The sequence below is a fragment of the Platichthys flesus genome, chromosome 22 (genome assembly GCF_949316205.1).
Source record: "Platichthys flesus chromosome 22, fPlaFle2.1, whole genome shotgun sequence".
Taxonomy (NCBI): Eukaryota; Metazoa; Chordata; class Actinopteri; order Pleuronectiformes; family Pleuronectidae; genus Platichthys; species Platichthys flesus.
Window position 1 is genome coordinate 2,209,196 of NC_084966.1, and position 22,651 is coordinate 2,231,846.

At 45.2% G+C, this 22,651-nt stretch overlaps 5 protein-coding genes across 7 annotated transcripts; 1 reads left to right on the forward strand and 4 right to left on the reverse strand.

Annotated features, from left to right (window-relative positions):
• Nucleotides 1-187: 187 nt before the first annotated feature.
• On the reverse strand, nt 188-1,867 carry LOC133933344 (claudin-10-like). The gene is made up of 5 exons (XM_062380370.1): nt 1,478-1,867; nt 1,096-1,257; nt 947-1,028; nt 742-849; nt 188-578 (listed from the first exon to the last, which is right to left on the reverse strand). The coding sequence occupies exons 1-5, from the start codon at nt 1,707-1,709 to the stop codon at nt 386-388; spliced, it is 777 nt and encodes a 258-aa protein (XP_062236354.1). The 5' UTR covers nt 1,710-1,867; the 3' UTR covers nt 188-385.
• Nucleotides 1,868-2,425: 558 nt separating this feature from the next.
• On the reverse strand, nt 2,426-3,845 carry LOC133933345 (claudin-10-like). The gene is made up of 5 exons (XM_062380371.1): nt 3,614-3,845; nt 3,235-3,396; nt 3,086-3,167; nt 2,881-2,988; nt 2,426-2,717 (listed from the first exon to the last, which is right to left on the reverse strand). The coding sequence occupies exons 1-5, from the start codon at nt 3,843-3,845 to the stop codon at nt 2,525-2,527; spliced, it is 777 nt and encodes a 258-aa protein (XP_062236355.1). The 3' UTR covers nt 2,426-2,524.
• dzip1 (DAZ interacting zinc finger protein 1) lies at nt 3,793-14,286 on the forward strand. Of its 3 annotated transcripts, none has more exons than XM_062380367.1 (19): nt 3,793-5,377; nt 5,534-5,617; nt 5,983-6,108; nt 6,229-6,804; nt 8,191-8,275; nt 8,796-8,911; nt 9,225-9,383; nt 9,478-9,579; nt 9,668-9,730; nt 9,824-9,952; nt 10,532-10,580; nt 10,663-10,713; nt 11,367-11,533; nt 11,804-12,005; nt 12,233-12,380; nt 12,704-13,071; nt 13,228-13,349; nt 13,487-13,646; nt 13,776-14,286. In XM_062380367.1, the coding sequence occupies exons 3-19, from the start codon at nt 6,106-6,108 to the stop codon at nt 13,886-13,888; spliced, it is 2,613 nt and encodes an 870-aa protein (XP_062236351.1). In that variant the 5' UTR covers nt 3,793-5,377; nt 5,534-5,617; nt 5,983-6,105; the 3' UTR covers nt 13,889-14,286. The 3 variants fall into 3 exon arrangements, with proteins under 3 accessions (XP_062236351.1, XP_062236352.1, XP_062236353.1); XM_062380368.1 differs by having other exon boundaries at nt 13,779-14,286; XM_062380369.1 differs by having other exon boundaries at nt 12,275-12,380.
• A 606-nt stretch (nt 14,287-14,892) lies between these two features.
• LOC133933237 (claudin-10-like) lies at nt 14,893-16,225 on the reverse strand. The gene is made up of 5 exons (XM_062380188.1): nt 15,994-16,225; nt 15,612-15,773; nt 15,463-15,544; nt 15,258-15,365; nt 14,893-15,094 (listed from the first exon to the last, which is right to left on the reverse strand). Exons 1-5 carry the CDS (start codon nt 16,223-16,225, stop codon nt 14,902-14,904), a joined length of 777 nt encoding a protein of 258 aa, XP_062236172.1. The 3' UTR covers nt 14,893-14,901.
• Nucleotides 16,226-17,351: 1,126 nt separating this feature from the next.
• On the reverse strand, nt 17,352-21,059 carry cldn10e (claudin 10e). Its single transcript, XM_062380984.1, has 5 exons — nt 20,672-21,059; nt 20,439-20,600; nt 20,043-20,124; nt 19,853-19,966; nt 17,352-17,838 (listed from the first exon to the last, which is right to left on the reverse strand). The coding sequence occupies exons 1-5, from the start codon at nt 20,901-20,903 to the stop codon at nt 17,445-17,447; spliced, it is 984 nt and encodes a 327-aa protein (XP_062236968.1). The 5' UTR covers nt 20,904-21,059; the 3' UTR covers nt 17,352-17,444.
• Nucleotides 21,060-22,651: the final 1,592 nt, after the last annotated feature.

Below are 22,651 nucleotides of genomic sequence, written 5' to 3' on the forward strand. Positions count from 1 at the left end.
ACCAGAGACTGTACAAAGAAAAGCTGTCATAATGAGAAGAGGAACATGTGGCTCACACTGAAAGTAACAACAGCTTCACAAATCACAGCAATGGACGAAAAGCATCAAATCAAAGAACATTCAAGTTTTGTATGATTTCAAAAAAGATCCATCCAGTTTCTTCTTCTTTCAAATATGTAAACACGAGGAAAACTTTGATATTCAGGGAAAATACGCATAACTGTGGTGAATATGAGTAATCAGCTGGTAGCTGAGCATGAGGAGCTGAAGCAGCTTCTGTGGGACAATCACAAACTCCACCCGACTGAAGACCTGCTCTCATCACGGCTGTTTGTGGTCTGATGAGGGTTTGATTCTGGTCTGAACGAGAGACTTCCTGTGGGACTCAGACGAAGCTGTCCCTGCTGAAGGTGCGGCCCCCACTCGACGCCGTGGCTCCGGCCTCTCGGCTCTTCCTGTCCTCGTAGAACAGCGGCGGCCCCAGAGCGAGTTTGGAGGACGTGGCCGGCAGCATGTAGGTCCGTCGGCTCCGGGCCGTGGCGTACGTGCCGGGTCTCAGGGGCTGTTTAGAGGAACTGCTGTTTAGATACAAGAGAGAACATGGTCAGTATCACTGGTTGTCCAACTATAACACATAAAGGTACATATAGATATATTTGTATGTATATATCATTATATATGTACTCACTAAATGGTATATTTGTATTAATATAGGTTGTATATAAACATACAGCCCTGTACCTTGATGGCAGACCTTCTTTTCCAGAGAAGTAGCTCTGCACCGTGCCTCCACTCAGCAGGAGCACGGATCCTCCCCAGCCAATGAAGATCGCAGCTCCCAGTTCAAACCTGCACAGGTTTGTTTTCAGGAACTTACTCATCCCACTCTTTATGGACTACTTTCATATCATGTTGTATTTGTTGTAATACTTCAAAAAGTACTCACTTCTGAGCCCTGAAATGTGGATCCAAGTATTCTCTGATGACTTTGTTGGCCCACCACGAGTAGGTGATCATCCCGCAGCATCCTGAACACACGTTGTACTTTGGACTCAGTTCACACATTGATCCTTCAGACTCTTCTGTGGTTCTTACCTGACACCAGGTACGTGATCCCGCCGGCGAAGGTCACTCTGGCGTTGGCGATCTCTGAGCCTCCGATCTTAGTGCACTTCATCCCAACGAGGGTGAGGACGCCTCCGAAGAAGCCTGTGATGACGGAGCAGACCGCCAGCGCTCTGCAGGCGTGGAGGAACACTGAGGGACGACAGGTGGAGGATTATCTATAACTTATGTTAATCTGATAACAGGATTCTTATGTTACAGTTTGATATTTTCAACATGACCTGTGACCTTGTGACAAAAGCTTCATATAACTGTAATTCCCATTTAAATACATATAATAAACATCTCAGTGGACTTGTTTGTCCCTAAACCAGAGCTCAACCCACTGGGACCAGATTTCAGACGAGCTTACCAGGTAGGCCCAGCATGGAGGGGTAGTCCTTGCAGTCGGACACCCCCGTGGAGTCAGAGATGCAGTCCTTCCACAGATTGGAGTAGTAGTTGGAGGTGGCCAGCACGACGCTGCCATCCTCGGAGAAAGTCCAGTACTCCGTCGGCAGCGTGGAGCACACCAGGATCCAGCCGCACAGACACGACACGAAGCAGCCGATCTCCAGGTACATCACCACCGTCCTGTGCGTCATGGTGAGTCAGTTCAACCTGTGGTGAGAGCTGCGAGTCGGGAGCGAGGCAAAGGGACCTGGACGAGCTCCCTGCTGATGTGGAGGCGTCACACCAGCACTTTGGATGTTTGTCTCATCTTATCTTTTCAGGAGGTTTTGCCAACTCAGCATCCTTCATGTTCCCAGGACTCAGGTGAGTGAGTCATTCCACTAGATTCAGATTTCACCTCCTCCTCCTCCTTCTCTCTGCTCCTCCTCCTCCTCCTCCTCTCTGCGCCTTCCTTTTTAGATCCCAAAGTGCAGAGAAGTCATGAAACTGATTTTCTTCTATGAGATGAAGGTGAAAAGTACAGAAATTACAATCAAGCAGGGGCAAAAAATATTTTATTATTAGAATATAATTCTTGTCATCGTTTGTTCCTGCTGATTATTTTCAAAGATGCAGCCACGTTCCAGTTTCCTGTCTAAGGAGAACAGTTGATAAGATGCATTGAGTCACATGTTATTTTGCTGGTGACGTTATTCAAAGGATAAAAGTGGACGGATCTGTTGATGTGTTGAGGTATAAACAAACAGCCACATGTGGGAGTCGTGGGAAACCAGTCTGTAAGAGCCAGTTTGAACCAGTTTGAAGATGGATGACAGGACGCCTCCCACAAGTGAAGCCAAAGGGCCTTCATCGCCAACTGGTGGTTGGATGCGGTATAGGTCTCTAACCCGGCCTCCTCCATGTTAGTTACCCGAGACTCAGGCTACATCCACATTATTACATTTTCTCATCAGCTCTGGTTCTGATTCGCTGGCGTCCTCAGAGAACGAGAGACTTCCTGTGGGACTCAGACGAAGCTGTCCCTGCTGAAGGTGCGGCCCCCACTCGACGCTGTGGCTCTGGCCTCTCGGCTCTTCCTGCCCTCGTAGAACAGCGGCGGCCCCAGAGTGAGTCTGGAGGACGTGGCCGGCAGCATGTAGGTCCGTCGGCTCCGGGCCGTGGCGTACGTGCCGGGTCTCAGGGGCTGTTTAGAGGAACTGCTGTTTAGATACAAGAGGGAACATGGTCAGTATCACTGGTTGTCCAACTATAACACATAAAGGTACATATAGATATATTTGTATGCATATATCATTATATATGTACTCACTAAATGGTATATTTGTATTAATATAGGTTGTATATAAACATATAGCCCTGTACCTTGATGGCAGACCTTCTTTTCCAGAGAAGTAGCTCTGCACCGTGCCTCCACTCAGCAGGAGCACGGATCCTCCCCAGCCAATGAAGATCGCAGCTCCCAGTTCAAACCTGCACAGGTTTGATTTCATGAACTTACTCATCCCACTCTTTATGGACTACTTTCATATCATGTTGTATTTGTTGTAATACTTCAAAAAGTACTCACTTCTGAGCCCTGAAATGTGGATCCAAGTATTCTCTGATGACTTTGTTGGCCCACCACGAGTAGGTGATCATCCCGCAGCATCCTGAACACACGTTGTACTTTGGACTCAGTTCACACATTGATCCTTCAGACTCTTCTGTGGTTCTTACCTGACACCAGGTACGTGATCCCGCCGGCGAAGGTCACTCTGGCGTTGGCGATTTCTGAGCCTCCGATCTTAGTGCACTTCATCCCAACGAGGGTGAGGACGCCTCCGAAGAAGCCTGTGATGACGGAGCAGACCGCCAGCGCTCTGCAGGCGTGGAGGTACACTGAGGGACGACAGGTGGAGGATTATCTATAACTTATGTTTATCTGATAACAGGATTCTTTTGTTACAGTTTGATATTTTCAACATGACCTGTAACCTTGTGACTAAGCTTCATATAACTGTAATTCCCATTTAAATACATAATAAACATCTCAGTGGACTTGTTTGTCCCTAAACCAGAGCTCAACCCACTGGGACCAGATTTCAGACGAGCTTACCAGGTAGGCCCAGCATGGAGGGGTAGTCCTTGCAGTCGGACACCCCCGTGGAGTCGGAGATGCAGTCCTTCCACAGATTGGAGTAGTAGTTGGAGGTGGTCAGCACGACGCTGCCCACCTCGGAGAAAGTCCAGTACTCCGTCGGCAGCGTGGAGCACACCAGGATCCAGCCGCACAGACACGACACGAAGCAGCCGATCTCCAGGTACATCACCACCGTCCTGTGCGTCATGGTGAGTCAGTTCAACCTGTGGTGAGAGCTGCGAGTCGGGAGCGAGGCAAAGGGACCTGGACGAGCTCCCTGCTGATCTGGAGGCGTCACACCAGCACTTTGGATGTTTGTCTCATCTTATCTTTTCAGGAGGTTTTGCCAACTCAGCATCCTTCATGTTCCCAGGACTCAGGTGAGTGAGTCATTCCACCAGATTCAGATTTCACCTCCTCCTCCTCCTTCTCTCTGCTCCTCCTCCTCCTCTTCCTCTCTGCACCTTCCTTTTTAGATCCCAAAGTGCAGAGAAGTCATGAAACTGATTTTCTTCTATGAGATGAAGGTGAAAAGTACAGAAATTACAATCAAGCAGGGGCAAAAAATATTTTATTATTAGAATATAATTCTTGTCATCGTTTGTTCCTGCTGATTATTTTCAAAGATGCAGCCACGTTCCAGTTTCCTGTCTAAGGAGAACAGTTGATAAGATGCATTGAGTCACATGTTATTTGTTGGTGACATTATTCAAAGGATAAAAGTGGACGGATCTGTTGATGTGTTGACGTATAAACAAAGAGCCACATGTGTAAGTCGTGGGAAACCAGTCTGTAAGAGCCAGTTTGAACCAGTTTGAAGATGGATGACAGGACGCCTCCCACAAGTGAAGCCAAAGGGCCTTCATCACCAACTGGTGGCTGGATGCGGTATAGGTCTCTAACCCGGCCTCCTCCATGTTAGTTACCCGAGACTCAGGCTACATCCACATTATTACATTTTCTCATCAGCTCTGGTTCTGATTCGCTGGGGTCCTCAGAACAGCAGAGATGTTTGGAAACTATGACGCAGACTTTACGAAGCCTTCACTGATTCGTCAGATTCTCATCACATGACCCCTCCAGCATCAGCATCAGCTAAAGAAGGTTTATTAAGAACTTTACTATTGAGCTTTTATTTGTATTATCCAGCAGTTGATCCTCACAGCCGAGAGTTCTTCTGTTTCCTCGTCCTGAGGATTCTTCTGTCTCCTGGTCCTGACAGACCTTTTACCTTCGATGTGATGAAGACAGTGATGAAGAGTAGAAGTAACCCAACATTATACTGTAGCACTTCAGAGAAGGAACCTTCACTATCTGAGGTTCCATTGTAGAGAGACTCCTCCGCCTCACAGCTCATTTCACTAATAAAGAACTTTATTATGAAACACGTCTGAGGAATGAACGAAACAGATACTGTCTCCTAATGCAAGACAAGTAGAGGATCTAATTCACCAGCTTCACATCTTCAGGTGAAGATTACGTGATTGTTGATAACTTTGAAGTGAATACATTTCAACATTCAGTATTTCAGGTATTCACCAATTTGCTTGTTTTTGTACGTCACAAATCTTATTGAAATGTTTCGTTTGTTACTTTCCTCGTTGTACCTCTTCCCTTCTGAGGCACAACATGGGTCAGAGATGATAATACTCTTCTATGTCATCAGAAGACTCCTCTTCTTCTCAGTGAAAAAGGATGAACAAGCTATTGGAAAAGCACCCAGCCATTCATGATACACGGGTAAAGAAACCGGTGCCTTGTTGAGCCATGTTGTGCACTAGCAGGGGTTGTACATCTCTCGTCTACCCAAGTGGTAAACGTGTTGTATCCTCTTTTACTGTGAAAGTCCTGACCGGAAGCGTAGCGTTGGTAACTAATGGCGTGCTCCCCCCTCAGGAATGTGGAGCCCAGCTTCGTTACCCCTGAACCTCCCGGAGCCCGTCGACTGGAACCCGCTCCACCACGACACCAACCCCCGCAGTGAGTCGCTCCATGTCCGCGCTGCAGCTCCACACGTCACATGTAACTGGTTCACTGGTTAGTTGGTGGATTAAAGTGGTTTTCTTCAAGTTTTCATCCCAGACGGGGAGTTAAGAAACTCCGTTAGCTAGCGGACCTTAGCCTCCTGAGCTAGCGGCCCCGGGGTGACGTGTTGTGCTTCACAGCAGCTGCAAGTGGTTCACTCGTTAACATGTTCGAACATGTGCGCCATTGTTTTTTTAGGGGATTAACTTCCTGCCCTAACTTGGAATGGATGTTTCTGGAAACTAGACACCGACACTCGAGCGGTTGTGTTATAGTTGTGTTATTGTTGTGTACCGTTTTAAAACGTTTCCGCTCCCCAGGGACGCTGCCCGGGTCTCCATGGGAACGTGGCCGACGCACAGCCGCGAGCAGGGGGCGGAACCAGAGAGCAGCGGCCGCTCATCGAGCGCCTTCTCCCGGTAAAGGCGCAGGAACCAGCCGAGATGGTGAGTGCAGCTCCAGCACGGCAGCGGTGTCAGAGGTGGATCGGTCTGTGCTCCGCTGCCTGCTTCACTCTCTGTCTGTGACTCACTTTATGTCTGTTATCGTCTCTCTCTTTGTTGCAGCCATTTCACAACGGCATCTACTACCCCTTCACAAGTGACACCCCGGGGACCCACTCATCAGCGGGGATCCAATCCCTCCTGAGCTCCCCGCTCAGCCACTACTCTGCACCCGCAGCGGGGATGACTCCTTCCAGCGGCACCGCCACCGTCCCCCCCTTCAAATTCCGCCGTCGCGGGGAGACGGTGGACTGGCGGCGGATCCACACGGTGGACATCAACCTGGTGATAAGCCAGCTGGACATAGACGCTCTCCAGGATCACATTAACACAGTGACGTTCTGCAGCCTGGATGGGGAGCGGTGCCAGCAGTGCCGGAGCCCTGTGGACCCGGGTCTGCTCAAGCTCCTGCAGCTGGCGCAGCTCTCCGTGGAGTGGCTGCTCCACTGCCAGGAAGTGCTCAGCCTCAACCTGCATGCGGCGGAGGAGAGGCTGGAGGCGGCGCGCAAGGAGCACAAGCAGCTGCTGGAGCAGCAGAGCGAGCAGGAGGAGAAGGTGAAGGCTCTGAAAGAAGAGCTGGTGCAGAAGGGGAAGGTCGTGAGCGACCTGCAGTCCAAGCTGCTCCTCAGTAGCCATAAGGTACGGCTGACACAGCGATATTGGTCACCACTGGCATTTCACACATGCATCTCCATCACCCCCACACCTCCCCTCTCTCCTCCTCCTCAGGGACCCCCGCTCCTTCATTGTTCCCAAGATCTATTCACAGCTCCGGCTTTGTGTGTTTCAGAGCAGGGTTCGGAGAGAAGAGGGGAAACCGACGAAGGCTTTTATCAGAGCTCGACCAAACGTTTCCCTCAAACCGATTACGAGGCGTACTATGAAACCATGGGTTCCAATAAGCTTGTTTCCCGACAGAAAGAATAGGATTTAGAGCCCGAGAGCAGATGGTGGTGATTAGTTATATTAATCCAGGAGCATTCATCATGGTGACTGGCTCCCCCCCTCATGTCCCGGCTCTGTGTCCTTCGTCTCTGCTGCCGAAGACATTTCTATATCTGCTTGTTAATGTTGTGGATGTAGGCAGTGTTCCTCTGTTGCCGTTAGGTTATTTATAGCACAAATCCCCCCCCCCTTCTTTCAGTGAATGACTTGATGCTGACCTGGCCAGGCGGTTGCCAGGGCAACAGATATAGTGTGTCATGACAGCTGGTGGTTGCTAGGTGAGCGCTACCAGCTCAGCTAACAGAGGTGGCTCAATGATTGTTAGACAGGGTTTGTGTTTTGCATTTGTTGCTCGTCCACACGTCTACAAGGCAAACTCACGCTGCTTTCTTCAACTTCTCTGTTGCACCAAAGCAGACGTGTACATGTGTCTCACTCACCTTTCAATCTTTGCTACCGTACGGTGTGGCAAGATATCTGCAGCAGCAGTCTGGACTTTTGAGTGAGGTCAAGTGCATCATGAGCGGCAGGCTCAAAAGCACCAAGTAATATATGTGGAGAAGAGGCAGCATCTCTCCCAGTTGTGAAGACGGAGGGCTGCAGTGTGTTGATGGCTGCTGCATGGAGCAAATCAGCATCGCTCTCTTTCCAAAGTGTTTGGAAAAGAGCGCCTGAACTCAGAGGAAGCTCCTGTTGTCAGCTGCTTCGCGTTGTCAGCTGCTTCTACTTCATTTTACTATTCCCCATGTAAAAGACTCTCAGCGGTTTACTCCGCAATTAGAGCCAAGCAGATATATTCGGTTTTACTGTTTGGTCTAAAGCTCTATAAATTATTATCTGTTTATTATTTATTTGATAGGGAAAGTTCTTATTAATCAACGGACTAATTACTGTGATAATTTTATTTGCATCTGTTATCCCTCTAGCCAGTTTTTACAATGCAACCTGTAATAAACCCAAACAAACCCAAGACCCTCATCAGATTCAGACCAAAGCCTGATCTACACTGACCTGTTTCCTCAGTAATGGGAGTTGCCTTATACAATGTAATAAATAATGCTTTCTCTCTTTTTCTTTTAGTGTCAAATTTGTAAAAAAGGGTTCTTTACGCCACAATTCCTCCAGAGTCACATGCAACGCCGTCATCCTGAGGACCACGAGAGCCGTAAGTCCACCTGACACAAAGAGAGAGAGAGAGGAACACAAGTAAAGTCAGATACACGTAACGTTGCGTCTTCTACCTCAACACGAGGAGGTAAAATATGGAGCCCTTATCTTTCTGCTGCTAAATGACTGAAGGTTTTAGCTATTATGGCTTTTGTTTTGGTCGATTTGAGCAGCATCATGTAAACAAACAATCCCTGTTGGGCAGATGAGGGAAATTCCCTTGTTGCCACCACCTGTTGTTGCTACGTTTTCCACTGCTTGTGATGATGTGATCATTAGCGTGATTAGGTAAAAGACGTCTTCGCTTTCTGGAGCAACAATAATGAAAGTTTTAGCTGTTAAAGTTATTATTTAAGATGGATTTAAACAGGATCAAGCAAACAACGATCTCTCGTGGCCACTGAGGGACGAACCGCAGGATGTCCGTTTAGAAAAGGGATCAGAACAGAGTCTTTTCGTTTACCTGTAGATGAACGTTTAATTAATGCAAGTGATATGACTCTTATTCTTTCCTCCAGAGCTACAGTCGGAGAGTGAAAAGAAATCCCAGATTGAAATTCTCAAGATGGAGATCAGCGGCTTGAGGGAGCTGAACGTTCATCTGCAGCAGAACCTGCAGCTCAAAACAGCTCAGGTAAGAAAAGCAGAACATCAGAGAACCTTGTATGAACAGATTTGCTGTTACGTGTTCATTAACTTTCTCTGATTTTAAATTTTCAAGCACAATTCACGTGAACTCTGTCTGCTGTTATTCAAATTAAGTTAATTATTTTAGTTAGTTAGTTGAAGCTGCTAGTCAACTCCTGGCATGTACAGAGATAGTTACCATCTCATTTGATCAGATTTTGAAAACTGATTTGGGGAAATAGTTCTCTCTGTAAACTTGTTGAAGCTTCCCCTCTTATAACAGGTACTTGTGATTTCACTGTTTTTTTGTGTAATTCCAGGGGAAGGAGCAGCTGTCAAAACTCAACGACCTTGAGAGAGAGCGAGACCATTTGAAAGCTGAGGAGATGGCTCGCATTGAAAGAAAAATCGAAGACACCAGGGACGGCATGCGTAGAGAGATGGAATCTATGTACAACCGAAATGTTCAGGCTGTCAATGTACGGAAAAGATATGTGGAAGTTGTTGATATACATTATTTATTTGCTGCTCAGGATATCTTCATAATCATTCCATGTGTATTCCATTTCATAGGCATTGAATCAGAACCAGATGTCCAAGCTTGAAACCTCAGCCGACTCTGCTCACTCACAGACACAAATCATCCAAAAGCTGGAGCAGCAGCTGAAGAAGCAGGTCAGTGGTGCAGGGAGCTGATATTTTACAACCTAGAAATCAGTGAAGTGAAGTGATAACACAAAATGCTCAAAATATTTCTCTCCAGGATAAAATGTGGGAATCAATGCTGCAGAAAAACAAGGAACAACACAAGTCGGAAAAGAATCAGGTGCGATTCGGTCAGAATTGGCTCATGTGAATTATTAAACAAGCAGTCTAGGAAAAGCCCTGTTGTAAAACACATCCTCTATATGTTCTCCAGCTGCTGGAGGAGCTGAGCAGAATTCAGTCGGCTGTGTCCGGAGAGCAGGAGCGAAGCCAGCAGCTGCAGCAGGAGATGGGACGGAAGCTGCAGGAGAAGCAGCAAACCATCAAGGCTCAGAGGGAGCAGGTTAATAACACACACTCTCACTCTCAGTCATCTGCCCAGTGTCATTATGTACGGAGAGGAAGTGAGGCGGAGGTTCAGGCCTTGTTCAGGATTTCCTGTATTTGCTGCACTGGCTCAGATTGAGTTGCACTGATGTGATGATACTGTACTTTTGACTGAAGTCACAGTTCAATGCTGTTCCTGGGATATTTCTCCATTTTTAGACAGAGCGCGAATTGATCATGTCTGACATGTATTTCATGTTGTGCAAAGTGCGCGTAAAGAAAAGCTCTTGTTTGTAGAGACTGTCATAAACAATCAGACCTGATCTGGATTTCTGTGGTTGACATAAACTTTTTTGTTTTATCCGCCCAATTATTAAATTCAGCTCTAATAACAATACATAAAGACTTAAAGAATGAATTCTGCTGTGATGTAAATGGCCAAGTCTCTTTGTGTAAGTGCAACTTTTTAGAGAATTTCATAGTCGGCACTTATCACCAAACGCTCTCGTTTAATTTCATGAAAATCTCAAAGATTGTTTATCTTTTTCATGCATGATCATGAGGTATAACTTGTGATGATTTGTTCCACTTGCAGATAAGAAATATTTCCTCAAATACACCCATCAAAATAGTGGAAGTACCAGGTATGGATCCATCTCACATGTCTTCTTCAGAACAGAACCTGCTCATATGATCCTAATGCATTCATCTCATTGTGTTTTCCAGTGGTGGTCAGCGCACCAGCACCAGAGCCCAAACCAAAGAGGGTTGTTCTTGGTGAGTAAATCCTAAAACTAAAACGAGAACAATAAAACATGGTCACTCACAGACAGGCTGAGCATGTGCTTCCCTGCACGATGGATTTAATGCAGTTAACAGCTGTACTGCTACCACGTCCCTGACCCCTCTCTGTTAACCCCTGTTTTATCTGACCCCCCCCAACTGACATCACATGCCCGGCCAATTAGAGGAGCCAGTCTTTGCTCTTAACCTGGAGCCTATACAGGAGCTGTCAGAAGAGGAGAAAGGTAAAACAGACAATACAAGCAGCCGAGCTGGTCGACTGCATGCTGCCTGCATGGTTGCATCGGCCTGTTGTTTGCAGCCTTTTCTTTTACCAGACTGAGATCGTCTTATTGCACACAGACATGAAAAGACCTCACAATAAGCTTATCACATAGAAGCTTTGTGAAAGCCAGCTCATGGTCTGTGATATTCCATCATGCCTGCCACATCAGTCCAGTGATCATTACGTCATCTGTCTTCCTGCAGCCGTCACATCCACGCAACTCAACCTGCGGCATGGATCTTGCTTTGAAAATTGCCGAATGCATGCTCATTTTATTTTGTTTTGTTTTAGCATTAACTGTATGACGCCCAACATGTGTGATTGTCAACACAAGACTGACCCAGTGAGGTTTCTTTTACAGACTCAAGCAGCGCCTCTGAGAGGAGGCCTGAGCCGGTTCCAGAGAAGAAACCCAGTCTGAGCGTGACGGCCAATGCTCTGAAGAAGAACCCCAGCATCAAGAAGGAGATGCGACGAGAGCTCGAGCATGCCGCCACAAAGAACCTGGAGGACCTGGGAGTCAAGCCTGTATGTTCTCACTTAACGCCTCCTCTCTCCACACAGTTTTGTTTTCTTGTCTGCGATTCTGTTTCTAATACAGACTAGACCCTATGAGTATCAGGATAAAGTCACAATATAGCAGAACAAAATAGTTATTTAATGAGAGAGTAGCCTCTTTTCCTCACTTCTGGTTGACTTGCATATGGACACAGGGCTGCGTGGAAATGATCTAATAAAAGACATATAATCTATGAAGAAACTCTTTCTCTAGACTTTCTTCCTTCTGCTTCTTCTCAGAATCAAAGCGGTGTGAAGAACAGGGAGTTTACTTCCATCATGGCCAAAGTGCATTCAAAGCAGGACAAAGTTGCAAAGGGGATGCCTGGATACTGGCCCTGTCGGGAGGAGATCACCCGCCGCTTGGACGAGAAGATGAGCACGAGGATGATGAGAGGAGCTCCTCCAGAGACTCAGGCTCGATCCAGACCCGCGGTTCAAGGTGCTTCCTCAGACTCCGTCATCAGAAATCCTCTTTTAATTCTTATTCTGCTAACAGACCAATTTAAACCACACCACACTGGACTTTCTATCTCTACTCATGGCCTTTTATGACTGATTTGAAATGAAATATTAGTTTCATTTTGATAAAGTGTAATTGGTTTTGACTGTGTATATCCAACACTCTAATCTGTAAAAGCTTGTTTGCCTTCACATAATTGGATTAAGGCTCTGACACAGTGTCAGTGACTCTGGTGTCTGGACCTGCAGGCAGACAGTCCAAGACCCCCCAGCCAGCGCCAAGGGCCAGGAACACCACCCAACCCAAGACGTCTACGCCCAACATCAAGGCTGCTCCGAGGACCTTCACACTCATGTAAATATACAAAACACACTGTGTTATTTAGAGATTTTCTAGTCTCCTCGACCACCATCACTCATACATCCCACTCTCATGGCAATTTGGGCTTCAGTTTCCTGCCTGAGAAGGAATTTAACCACTGGATAGATCTATTCTAGTAGGTTTGATGAACACTGACAAACTACTTTTACCATCATGCATTTCACCTTTCCTAGTATTTCAGCGAATCACAATGTACGTACACAATCAGTCACATGTCTTGAAAATGATAACATCAAAAGTGTTTCAAATGGAATGATGATGGTTTTAAAACATAATGTTTCTGTGATTTTGTTCAGTTCCGATGAGGACTCTGACGAGGAGGACACGGAGGAGAAACAGCCCCTGAAACACCAGAGGGCCAGATCAGCACAGACCAGAATGAACCAGGCGACCCCGGTCCACATCAGAGCCGGCAAAACCAGTCCGGTCCAGACCAGGCAGACATTCTCCTCCAGCACCCAGCAGCCGTGGGGGTCAATGGGGGTGGTGACCAAGACGGCAGTGAAAAAGATGGAGAGCGATAATGACGATGAAGATGATGATGATGATGATGATGATAAGGAGGAGTGGTCTGAAGTCAGCGAGCTGCTGGAGATCGACTCCAAACAGCTGCAGGGATACAGAGACCAGAATGGCAACGTGGAGAAGAGGAACTTCAAGAAAGGTTCGTGCTTAGTTTCCTGAACTTTATATTCAAGGAGTCAACAAGTCATTTTAAAAGTCTCAAATGTCATTTTTTAAATGAAAAATAATAAGGTTAGTTCTTAAATATGATGCACTCACCTCGTGTTTCAATATAATGCCTGCCGTTTGTTTTTAGATAAGAAAATCACTGTCCTAGCCAAAGAGGTGGAGCAGAAGTTTGCAGAGAGAACAGCAAAGAGACCAGCAGGGGGCGTCAGCATTCTGAGAGGGAGGAGAGACGAGGTGCAGGAGCTGATGGTGAGAGGAGGAGGAGGAGGAGGAGGAGGATGAAGAGGAGGAGGATGATGGGACCTCATGCATAGAGTCGCCAGTTCATTGATATAATTATTACTCTAAAAATAAAGTTAAAATGTCTTGTTTGTGTGTGGGGACAGTACACAGATTTAGAGGAGAGCCAGGATTGGTTGGTCTCCTCCTCAGAGGACGAACAGGAAGTGTCTAAACCAGCTCAGGGCTCTGGACCAATGAGGAAGAGTCTGGACTCATCCAGCACCAGCGTGTGGGGAACCTCCACAGGAAAGGCTCCCAGATCAGGTCAGTTTAAGGACACGTTGGGAAGAACTAGACTGGAACCTTCTCGTTTATTCACCAGAACCCAGCGATGTCATCAAACATCCTTTTAAGGTGAAAGCAGTGATGTAAGTGCGTCTGTCTGGTTCCCAGCAGGTCTGACTGAAGCCGGGACAGGAAGCACCTTGAAGAGCAGCCTGTTCTCCCTCGGCGACTTCAGCGACCCTGAGGAAACGAGCAATAAACCCAGTCGACACTACAGCTGATCAGGTGACGCTCCACCCAGCGCCGACACAAAGACCTCAGTCGCCTCCTCTGACGTCTACAGCTGATGCCAGAACAGCCATATTTTATACTTCTGCTAATAGAGACATGAGCAATACTTAAGATTTTTCTACCATCATCTAGTAAATATAACAGTTTCATAGAATTTTCTTGTTTTAAGTCCCACTTCATATCCTGTGCCAAGTGTGTTCGCCTCACCCCTTTAAATCCATCCTGACTCCTCCCACACTCCGTGAGGTAGTGGATGTGCTTTGTGTAAAAACATGTGTACTTCAGATTTTATATTGTTCCTGCTTGTGTGAAATCAAGCAGTGAGTTGTAGTTTTGTATTGAAAATATTTATACCAGCAATAAAAGACCCCCCAGGTTCTTGAATTCACTTTCTTTCTGTCTTTCTTCAACCAAACCGAGACCTCAGAGCTTTTCTGACACCAGAGTGTCACCTCGTTGTTTTCCACAAGCTTCAGACTCGTCAGGGTTCAACACAGACGGTGTTTCTTTTTTATTCCAACTGGTGCACTTTCTGCAGAGTCACTGAGAGAATGGAAACAAAGGAAGGACCCGTTCTAAAGGAAACCACTTTGTTTTAATCATTAAAAACACAAAACCAAACCAGAGACTGTACAAAGAAAAGCTGTCATAATGAGAAGAGGAAAATGTGGCTCACACTGAAAGTAACAACAGCTTCACAAATCACAGCAATGGACGAAAAGCATCAAATCAAAGAACATTAACGTTTAATACGATTTCAAAAAAGCTCTATCCACTTTTTCTTCTTTCAAATATGTAAACACGAGGAAAACTTTGACATTCAGGGAAAATACGCATAACTGTGGTGAATATGAGTAATCAGCTGGTAGCTGAGCATGAAGAGCTGAAGCAGCTTCTGTGGGACAATCACAAACTCCACCCGACTGAAGACCTGCTCTCATCACGGCTGTTTGTGGTCTGATGAGGGTTTGATTCTGGGTTTGATTCTGACTTCCTGTGGGACTCAGACGAAGCTGTCCCTGCTGAAGGTGCGGCCCCCACTCGACGCCGTGGCTCCGGCCTCTCGGCTCTTCCTGCCCTCGTAGAACAGCGGCGGCCCCAGAGCGAGTCTGGAGGACGTGGCCGGCAGCATGTAGGTCCGTCGGCTCCGGGCCGTGGCGTACGTGCCGGGTCTCAGGGGCTGTTTAGAGGAACTGCTGTTTAGATACAAGAGGGAACATGGTCAGTATCACTGGTTGTCCAACTATAACACATAAAGGTACATATAGATATATTTGTATGCATATATCATTATATATGTACTCACTAAATGGTATATTTGTATTAATATAGGTTGTATATAAACATATAGCCCTGTACCTTGATGGCAGACCTTCTTTTCCAGAGAAGTAGCTCTGCACCGTGCCTCCACTCAGCAGGAGCACGGATCCTCCCCAGCCAATGAAGATCGCAGCTCCCAGTTCAAACCTGCACAGGTTTGATTTCATGAACTTACTCATCCCACTCTTTATGGACTACTTTCATATCATGTTGTATTTGTTGTAATACTTCAAAAAGTACTCACTTCTGAGCCCTGAAATGTGGATCCAAGTATTCTCTGATGACTTTGTTGGCCCACCACGAGTAGGTGATCATCCCGCAGCATCCTGAACACACGTTGTACTTTGGACTCAGTTCACACATTGATCCTTCAGACTCTTCTGTGGTTCTTACCTGACACCAGGTACGTGATCCCGCCGGCGAAGGTCACTCTGGCGTTGGCGATCTCTGAGCCTCCGATCTTAGTGCACTTCATCCCAACGAGGGTGAGGACGCCTCCGAAGAAGCCTGTGATGACGGAGCAGACCGCCAGCGCTCTGCAGGCGTGGAGGTACACTGAGGGACGACAGGTGGAGGATTATCTATAACTTATGTTTATCTGATAACAGGATTCTTATGTTACAGTTTGATATTTTCAACATGACCTGTGACCTTGTGACTAAATCTTCATATAACTGTAATTCCCATTTAAGTACATATAATAAACATCTCAGTGGACTTGTTTGTCCTTAAACCAGAGCTCCACCCACTGGGTCCAGATTTCAGACGAGCTTACCAGGTAGGCCCAGCATGGAGGGGTAGTCCTTGCAGTCGGACACCCCCGTGGAGTCGGAGATGCAGTCCTTCCACAGATTGGAGTAGTAGTTGGAGGTGGTCAGCACGACGCTGCCCACCTCGGAGAAAGTCCAGTACTCCGTCGGCAGCGTGGAGCACACCAGGATCCAGCCGCACAGACACGACACGAAGCAGCCGATCTCCAGGTACATCACCACCGTCCTGTGCGTCATGGTGAGTCAGTTCAACCTGTGGTGAGAGCTGCGAGTCGGGAGCGAGGCAAAGGGACCTGGACGAGCTCCCTGCTGATGTGGAGGCGTCACACCAGCACTTTGGATGTTTGTCTCGTCTTATCTTTTCAGGAGGTTTCGCCAACTCAGCATCCTTCATGTTCCCAGGACTCAGGTGAGTGAGTCATTCCACCAGATTCAGATTTCACATCCTCCTCCTCCTTCTCTCTGCTCCTCCTCCTCCTCCTTCTCTCTGCTCCTCCTCCTCCTCCTCCTCTCTGCGCCTTCCTTTTTAGATCCCAAAGTGCAGAGAAGTCATGAAACTGATTTTCTTGTATGAGATGAAGGTGAAAAGTACAGAAATTAAAATCAAGCAGGGGTTAAAAATATTTTATCATTAGAATATAATTATTTTCATCATTAAATATCCTGCTGATTATTTTAAAAGATGCAGCGACGTTCCTGTTTCCTGTCCGAGGAAGCAGCCGCATGAGGGAGAGTCGTGGGAAACCAGTCTGTGAGAACCAGTTTGAACCAGTTTGAAGATGGATGACAGGACGCCTCCCACAAGTGAAGCCAAAGGGCCTTCATCGCCAACTGGTGGTTGGATGCGGTATAGGTCTCTAACCCGGCCTCCTCCATGTTAGTTACCCGAGACTCAGGCTACATCCACATTATTACATTTTCTCATCAGCTCTGGTTCTGATTCGCTGGCGTCCTCAGAGCAGCAGAGACGTTTGGAAACTATGACGCAGACTTTACGAAGCCTTCGCTGATTCGTCAGATTCTCATCACATGACCCCTCCAGCATCAGCATCAGCTAAAGAAGGTTTATTAAGAACTTTACTATTGAGCTTTTATTTGTATTATCCAGCAGTTGATCCTCACAGCCGAGAGTTCTTCTGTTTCCTGGTCCTGACAGACCTTTTACCTTCGATGTGATGAAGACAGTGATGAAGAGTAGAAGTAACCCAACATTAATCTGTTGAACTTCAGAGAAGGAACCTTCACTATCTGAGGTCCCATTGTAGAGAGACACCTCCTCCTCACAGCTCATTTCACTGATAAACAACTTTATTATGAAACACGTCTGAGGAATGAACGAAACAGATAAAAGATTTAACACATTTATTCTTATAAAACACAAGATTTCATCAGTTTTTATTCACACGAAACATCCAGTTGAAGTTAAAGCTTCATGAATTGTCCAGTTTGTTTCTCCTCAGATAAAAGAGTTTCTGCTCGACTCGCTGCTCGCGCTGCTGGACAGAGACGAGACCGTCCGGCTGCTGCTGCTGCTCCTCGAGTCGGACAGAGTCGGAATGCTGGACCTCAACGAGAGGCTGGACTCTGACCCCGATCCTGATCCCGACCCCGACCCTGCAGACTTAATACTTCGCCCTGTCTTCGTCGACTGTCCTGACTTGGCCATGCGTCTAGATTTGGACGTACGCTCTGATCTTGAGGAGATGGCCGACACGTCTGAGCGCTCGGACCTGGACGCCAGCTCAGAGACAGATGACACTTTGGTCTTAGATGCGATCTCTGACACTGAAGACAGAGCAGTGATGGACTTGTTTTGTTCTGGGTCAGCTATTGGCTGAATGTTGATCACCCTGGAAAGAGAGAGATGCATAATGGTCAAATTTGACAGAATGGACATGAATGGAATAGGATAGAATAGATGCTATCCTAATCTTTTTGTTTTGTTTTATTGTATTCTATTCTATTCTATTTTGCGCGATTATATTATATTCTACTCTAATTTATTCTATCTATTCTATAATACTATATTCTATCCTATTCTACATGGTTCTATTCTATATGCTCCATTCTATCCTATTCTATCGTCCTCTATTCTATAATGCTTAAAACTATTATGTTTTATCTTGTTCGATTCTATAATGCTCTATTCTATCCTATTCAATCTTGCTCTTTTTTCTATAATGCTCTAAACTATTTCATTCTATTATACTCTATTCTATAATACTCCATTCTATTCTATCTTGTTATTTCTTAATTCTCCATTTTATCCTAGTTTATCTTGTTCTATTCTATAATGCTTAAAACTTTTATCTTCTAACTTGTTCGATTCTATAAAGCTCTATTCTATCCTTTTCTATCTTGTTCTATTCTATAATGCTCTTTTCTATCCTATTCTATCTTTTTTCTATAATGCTCTAAACTATTTTGTTCTATTATACTCTATTCTATTCTTTTCTATCTTGTTATTTTCTATAATGCTCCATTCTATCCTATTCAATGTTGTTCGAATCTATAATGATCTATTCTATCCTATTCTGTATTGTTCTATTCTTTAATGATACAACTATTATGTTCGATCATGTTCGATTCTATAGTGCTCTATTCTATCCTTTTCTGTCTTGTTCTATTCTTTAATGCTTAAAACTAATATGTTCAATCTTGTTCGATTCTATAATCTCTATTCTATCCTCTTAGATTTGGTTCTATTCTATAATGCTCTATTGTTTCCTATTCTATCTTGTTCTTTTCTATAATGGTCTTAATTATTTTATTCTATTATACTCTATTCTATAATACTCTATTTTTCTTATTCTATCTTTTTCTATTCTATAATGCTCTAAACTATCCTATAAGTTATATTCTAAAATATTATAGAATAGAGTATAATATAATTGAATGATATCTAATTCGAATCAATCTATTCATAATAAATCGAATAATATAGAATAGAATGAGGTAGAATAAATTAATATATTCAGATAGAATAAGATAAACTAGATAAAATAGAAGATAATGAGATAAGGTTTAGTAGAATAGATTAGAGTATTATAGATTAGGATATAATAGAAAGAATGTAATGAGATAGAATATAATAATGGAATTTGGTGGAATTGAATGAGATACAATAGAATAGAGTATAATAGAATAGAATAAGATAGAATAGAATCAAATAGAATGGAATATTGTAGAATAGGAGATAATATAATATAATAAGATAGAATATAATAATATAGATAGGATATAAAATAATACAACAAAATGAGATAGAATAGAGTAACATAGAGTAGAATAAGATAGTATAGAGAAGAAAATAAATCTTCTGTGTTTACGAGTGATAGTTCTGGTTAATGCATCAAATCAAAAAGAACACATATTATAGCAAATAAAAACGTCTGGATAAAAAACACGATGATGCTAAATGCAGCAGTGTTTTGTTTTTTTTTGCATTTTTCTTATAAGTTTTAGTTCTGGAGTCTGGTGATCTAAGGCTTTATGACCTGTAGCTCCTCCTTGAGGGCAAAGGGTCAAGCAGGTGGTCTGCAGTCAAAACCTGCGTCCAGAAGAAAAGATCTTCTCGTCTTATTATCTTTTCTTAGGCAGAAGAAATCGATTTCCTGCTTCTATGAGCAGCTGTTTTCAAACATCTCAATTATAGGAATTTACACGAGCTGAGTCCAGCTTCCTCCAAACCAACACTTCTTCAGCCTCTGTCTCTGGGGTTGAAACTGACCTTTGACCTGAAGTCTTTTCTTTTCCCATTAAACCAGGAATGCTTTTAAACGGCAGAACTCCTCATCAGTAAGTTGAGTATTGAACATCTGCAAATTTTAAACTGCTGTGATTCCTCATCCACTCTGTACTCACTTGTGACTTCCTCCACAGAGCGGCGTCCACACAGACCACAGATAGAAAAACCCTCCTGTCATATGGAAAGCCGAGCCGACCCAGCCCAGGAACAGAGGAGTGCCCAGGTCGTACCTGTGGAGCAGAGAAATGATTCACGTTTCACCAAGTCTCTTTGGAGCTGAAACACAATGAGTGAGGTTGAACTTACTTCAGTCCATTAAAGTCGGGGTTGAAGTATTCGACTGAAACATACTGAGCGTAAACAGCGTAGCCGCAGACAGACAGAAAACCTGCAGGCAAAGATGTTACAGAAACAAACTTATTCTGTTTGACACGATTCAAAAGAGATTCAAAATATTGTATTTTTCAGTGAAAGATATTGTAGCTAAAGTTAACTGAAGACTTTAGAAAGTCTCTAGTAAAGATCTCATCATATTTATGTGCAAGGATGTTTTTTAAAACACTTAGAATTCAAATGTTTTGTTTTAAAACTTTCTTTTGAAATGTTTTCAGTAGAAAATAACCATGAGATGTCCGGAGATAATAGAAGATATTTTTTCTATTGTTTGAATTTGAGAATAAGTTGTAATATTAGGACATGTACCTCCGACGATGTGGCAGCAGCCTCCAGCGTAGATCTTCTTCTGCTTGGAACGGTCTTTCCCTCCGATGAAGGTGCACTCCATCCCCAGCAGACTGAGCACGAAGCCCAGCGCCCCCAGGCTGAGAGCCGCCATCAGCAGGCCCCTCACGACCTGGATGTAACCTGCAGGGACACAGAAGATGGTGGAAGGGTTCTGGGTCGGTGAGATGCAGCAGAAGACGTGTGGGACCTACCCTCCACAGACCACAGCATCGGGTAGTCGTAGCAGTTACTGACGGAAGTGGAGTCGGTGAAACAGGATCTCCACAGGCTGGACCAGTACCAGGCCACCTTGATCATGGCGGAGCCCCCCATGCCCCCGATGGAGGTGATCTTCCAGCCCTCCATGGCCATCGTGCACGCCACAAAGATCCAGCCCAGCACCGTCAGCAGGAAACCCCAGATCTGGACAACACGGGTCTGCATCTCAGGGCCTGAGTCTCCTCAGGTCCAGGGAAGCTGTTGTTGTGTCTTTATCTTAAATCACGTCTCGACTGTGGAGCTCGGACGATTTCCCTTTGCTCTGTTTTTTAGTTTGAATCCAGATGGTGAAGCTTTAATCCTAAAACATGAGGACCAGGCTCGCTGCTCGTCTCAGAGGAAGAAGACGACTGATCCCAGGAACAGAGCGGGGGGGGGGGGGGGCTGAGAGGAAAGTGTCTCTTTGGTTCCCACAGGTGAAAGTTGTCTGACTCCAGATCTGCTGACCTCAGCGTGTCTCAGGTTACAGGTGAGCTCATCACTTTGTCACTGAATGGACGGGAGTCGCACATCGTCCAGTAAACTAGAAACTGACAAACACAATCCGATCTTAGCTAAAGTTCCACCAGTAACACAGAGAGAGACCAGTAACACAGAGAGAGACCAGTAACACAGAGAGAGACCAGTAGCACAGAGAGAGACCAGTAACAAAGAGAGAGACCAGTAACACAGAGAGAGACCAGTAGCACAGAGAGTGACCATTAACACAGAGAGAGACCAGTAAAACAGAGAGAGAGAGACCAGTAACACAGAGAGAAACCAGTAACACAGAGAGAGACCAGTAACACAGAGAGACAGACCATTAACACATAGAGAGACCAGTAGCACAGAGAGAGACCAGTAACACAGAGAGAGACCAGTAGCACAGAGAGAGACCATTAACACAGAGAGAGACCAGTAAAACAGAGAGAGAGAGACCAGTAGCACAGAGAGAGTCCAGTAACACAGAGAGACAGACCATTAACACATATAGAGATCAGTAGCACAGAGAGAGACCAGTAACACAGATAGAGACCAGTAACACAGAGAGAGACCAGAGCACAGACAGAGACCAGTAGCACAGAGAGAGACCAGTAGCACAGACAGAGACCAGTAGCACAGAGAGAGACCAGTAGCACAGACAGAGACCAGTAGCACAGAGAGAGACCCTGACTCACATCTTACTGGTACTGTGAGTTGAGACCTTGTGAGTTTCGTCTATTCAACAGTTTTACCTTGTACGTTCTGATTTGCAGGTCTGCCCCCTGCAGGTGAAACGTGTAATAACATGACGTGGCCTGCGGCTCTAAGCTGCTGCTCCTGAGTCAGTTCACTGAGCTCTCTTAATAACATCTTAATAACATCTCTTCTAATTGGACTTAACTCTGAGGTAATGAGATTTCCTGGAGTGATGAATGTTCTCTGGGATGAAAGAGCTTCTCTTTGTCCTCTGGGCTTAGGAGTAACTTATTGGTGGTGGTGGGGACATACTGGTGCAGCACTGGGGCCTTAATTTGTTTAGTGGAAAGAAAAAAAAAGGACAAAGACATGCTTTTGTTAGGTTGACCTGTTTTTAAATAACTTATCTTGTCTTAACTTATCTTAATTTAACAGCAAATGACTTATCTGAATTATTACTTTATTTAGTGTTCTCTCTTATCTGTGACATGTTGTGCAGCGACTGCAGATCCACTGAGTGTGAAGGAATGCTGCTCTCTGGTGGTTACACTCATGGACGGAGGGATGAAGGGATGGAGAGATAGAGAGAGAGAGATGGAGAGAGTTTCTGCACCCTTTTCCCAACAGAGGTCAATAAAAGGCCAGTCGCTCACAACGTTTTCCCTCATGACCCCGTCTTCTTCTATCTATCTCTCTATCCCTCTATCTATCTCTCTCTATCTATCTCTCTCTCTCTCTCTCTCTCTATCTCTCTC

Coding starts and splice junctions, on each gene's coding strand:
- LOC133933345 (XM_062380371.1), bottom strand. CDS start 3,845: ATGACGCACAGGACGGTGGTGATGTACCTGGAGATCGGCTGCTTCGTG. Junction 3,397..3,613: donor CTCCATGCTGGGCCTACCTG/GTAAGCTCGTCT, acceptor GTCGTCCCTCAG/TGTACCTCCACGCCTGCAGA. Junction 2,989..3,085: donor CCACATTTCAGGGCTCAGAA/GTGAGTACTTTT, acceptor AAACCTGTGCAG/GTTTGAACTGGGAGCTGCGA.
- cldn10e (XM_062380984.1), bottom strand. CDS start 20,903: ATGCAGACCCGTGTTGTCCAGATCTGGGGTTTCCTGCTGACGGTGCTG. Junction 20,601..20,671: donor GATGCTGTGGTCTGTGGAGG/GTAGGTCCCACA, acceptor GTGTCCCTGCAG/GTTACATCCAGGTCGTGAGG. Junction 17,839..19,852: donor CTCTGTGGAGGAAGTCACAA/GTGAGTACAGAG, acceptor CTCTCTTTCCAG/GGTGATCAACATTCAGCCAA.
- dzip1 (XM_062380367.1), top strand. Junction 10,581..10,662: donor CAAAATAGTGGAAGTACCAG/GTATGGATCCAT, acceptor TGTGTTTTCCAG/TGGTGGTCAGCGCACCAGCA. Junction 12,006..12,232: donor ATCCAGACCCGCGGTTCAAG/GTGCTTCCTCAG, acceptor AATTGGATTAAG/GCTCTGACACAGTGTCAGTG.
- LOC133933237 (XM_062380188.1), bottom strand. CDS start 16,225: ATGACGCACAGGACGGTGGTGATGTACCTGGAGATCGGCTGCTTCGTG. Junction 15,545..15,611: donor GATCACGTACCTGGTGTCAG/GTAAGAACCACA, acceptor ACGTGTGTTCAG/GATGCTGCGGGATGATCACC. Junction 15,366..15,462: donor CCACATTTCAGGGCTCAGAA/GTGAGTACTTTT, acceptor AAACCTGTGCAG/GTTTGAACTGGGAGCTGCGA.
- LOC133933344 (XM_062380370.1), bottom strand. CDS start 1,709: ATGACGCACAGGACGGTGGTGATGTACCTGGAGATCGGCTGCTTCGTG. Junction 1,029..1,095: donor GATCACGTACCTGGTGTCAG/GTAAGAACCACA, acceptor ACGTGTGTTCAG/GATGCTGCGGGATGATCACC. Junction 579..741: donor AAAGAAGGTCTGCCATCAAG/GTACAGGGCTGT, acceptor GTATCTAAACAG/CAGTTCCTCTAAACAGCCCC.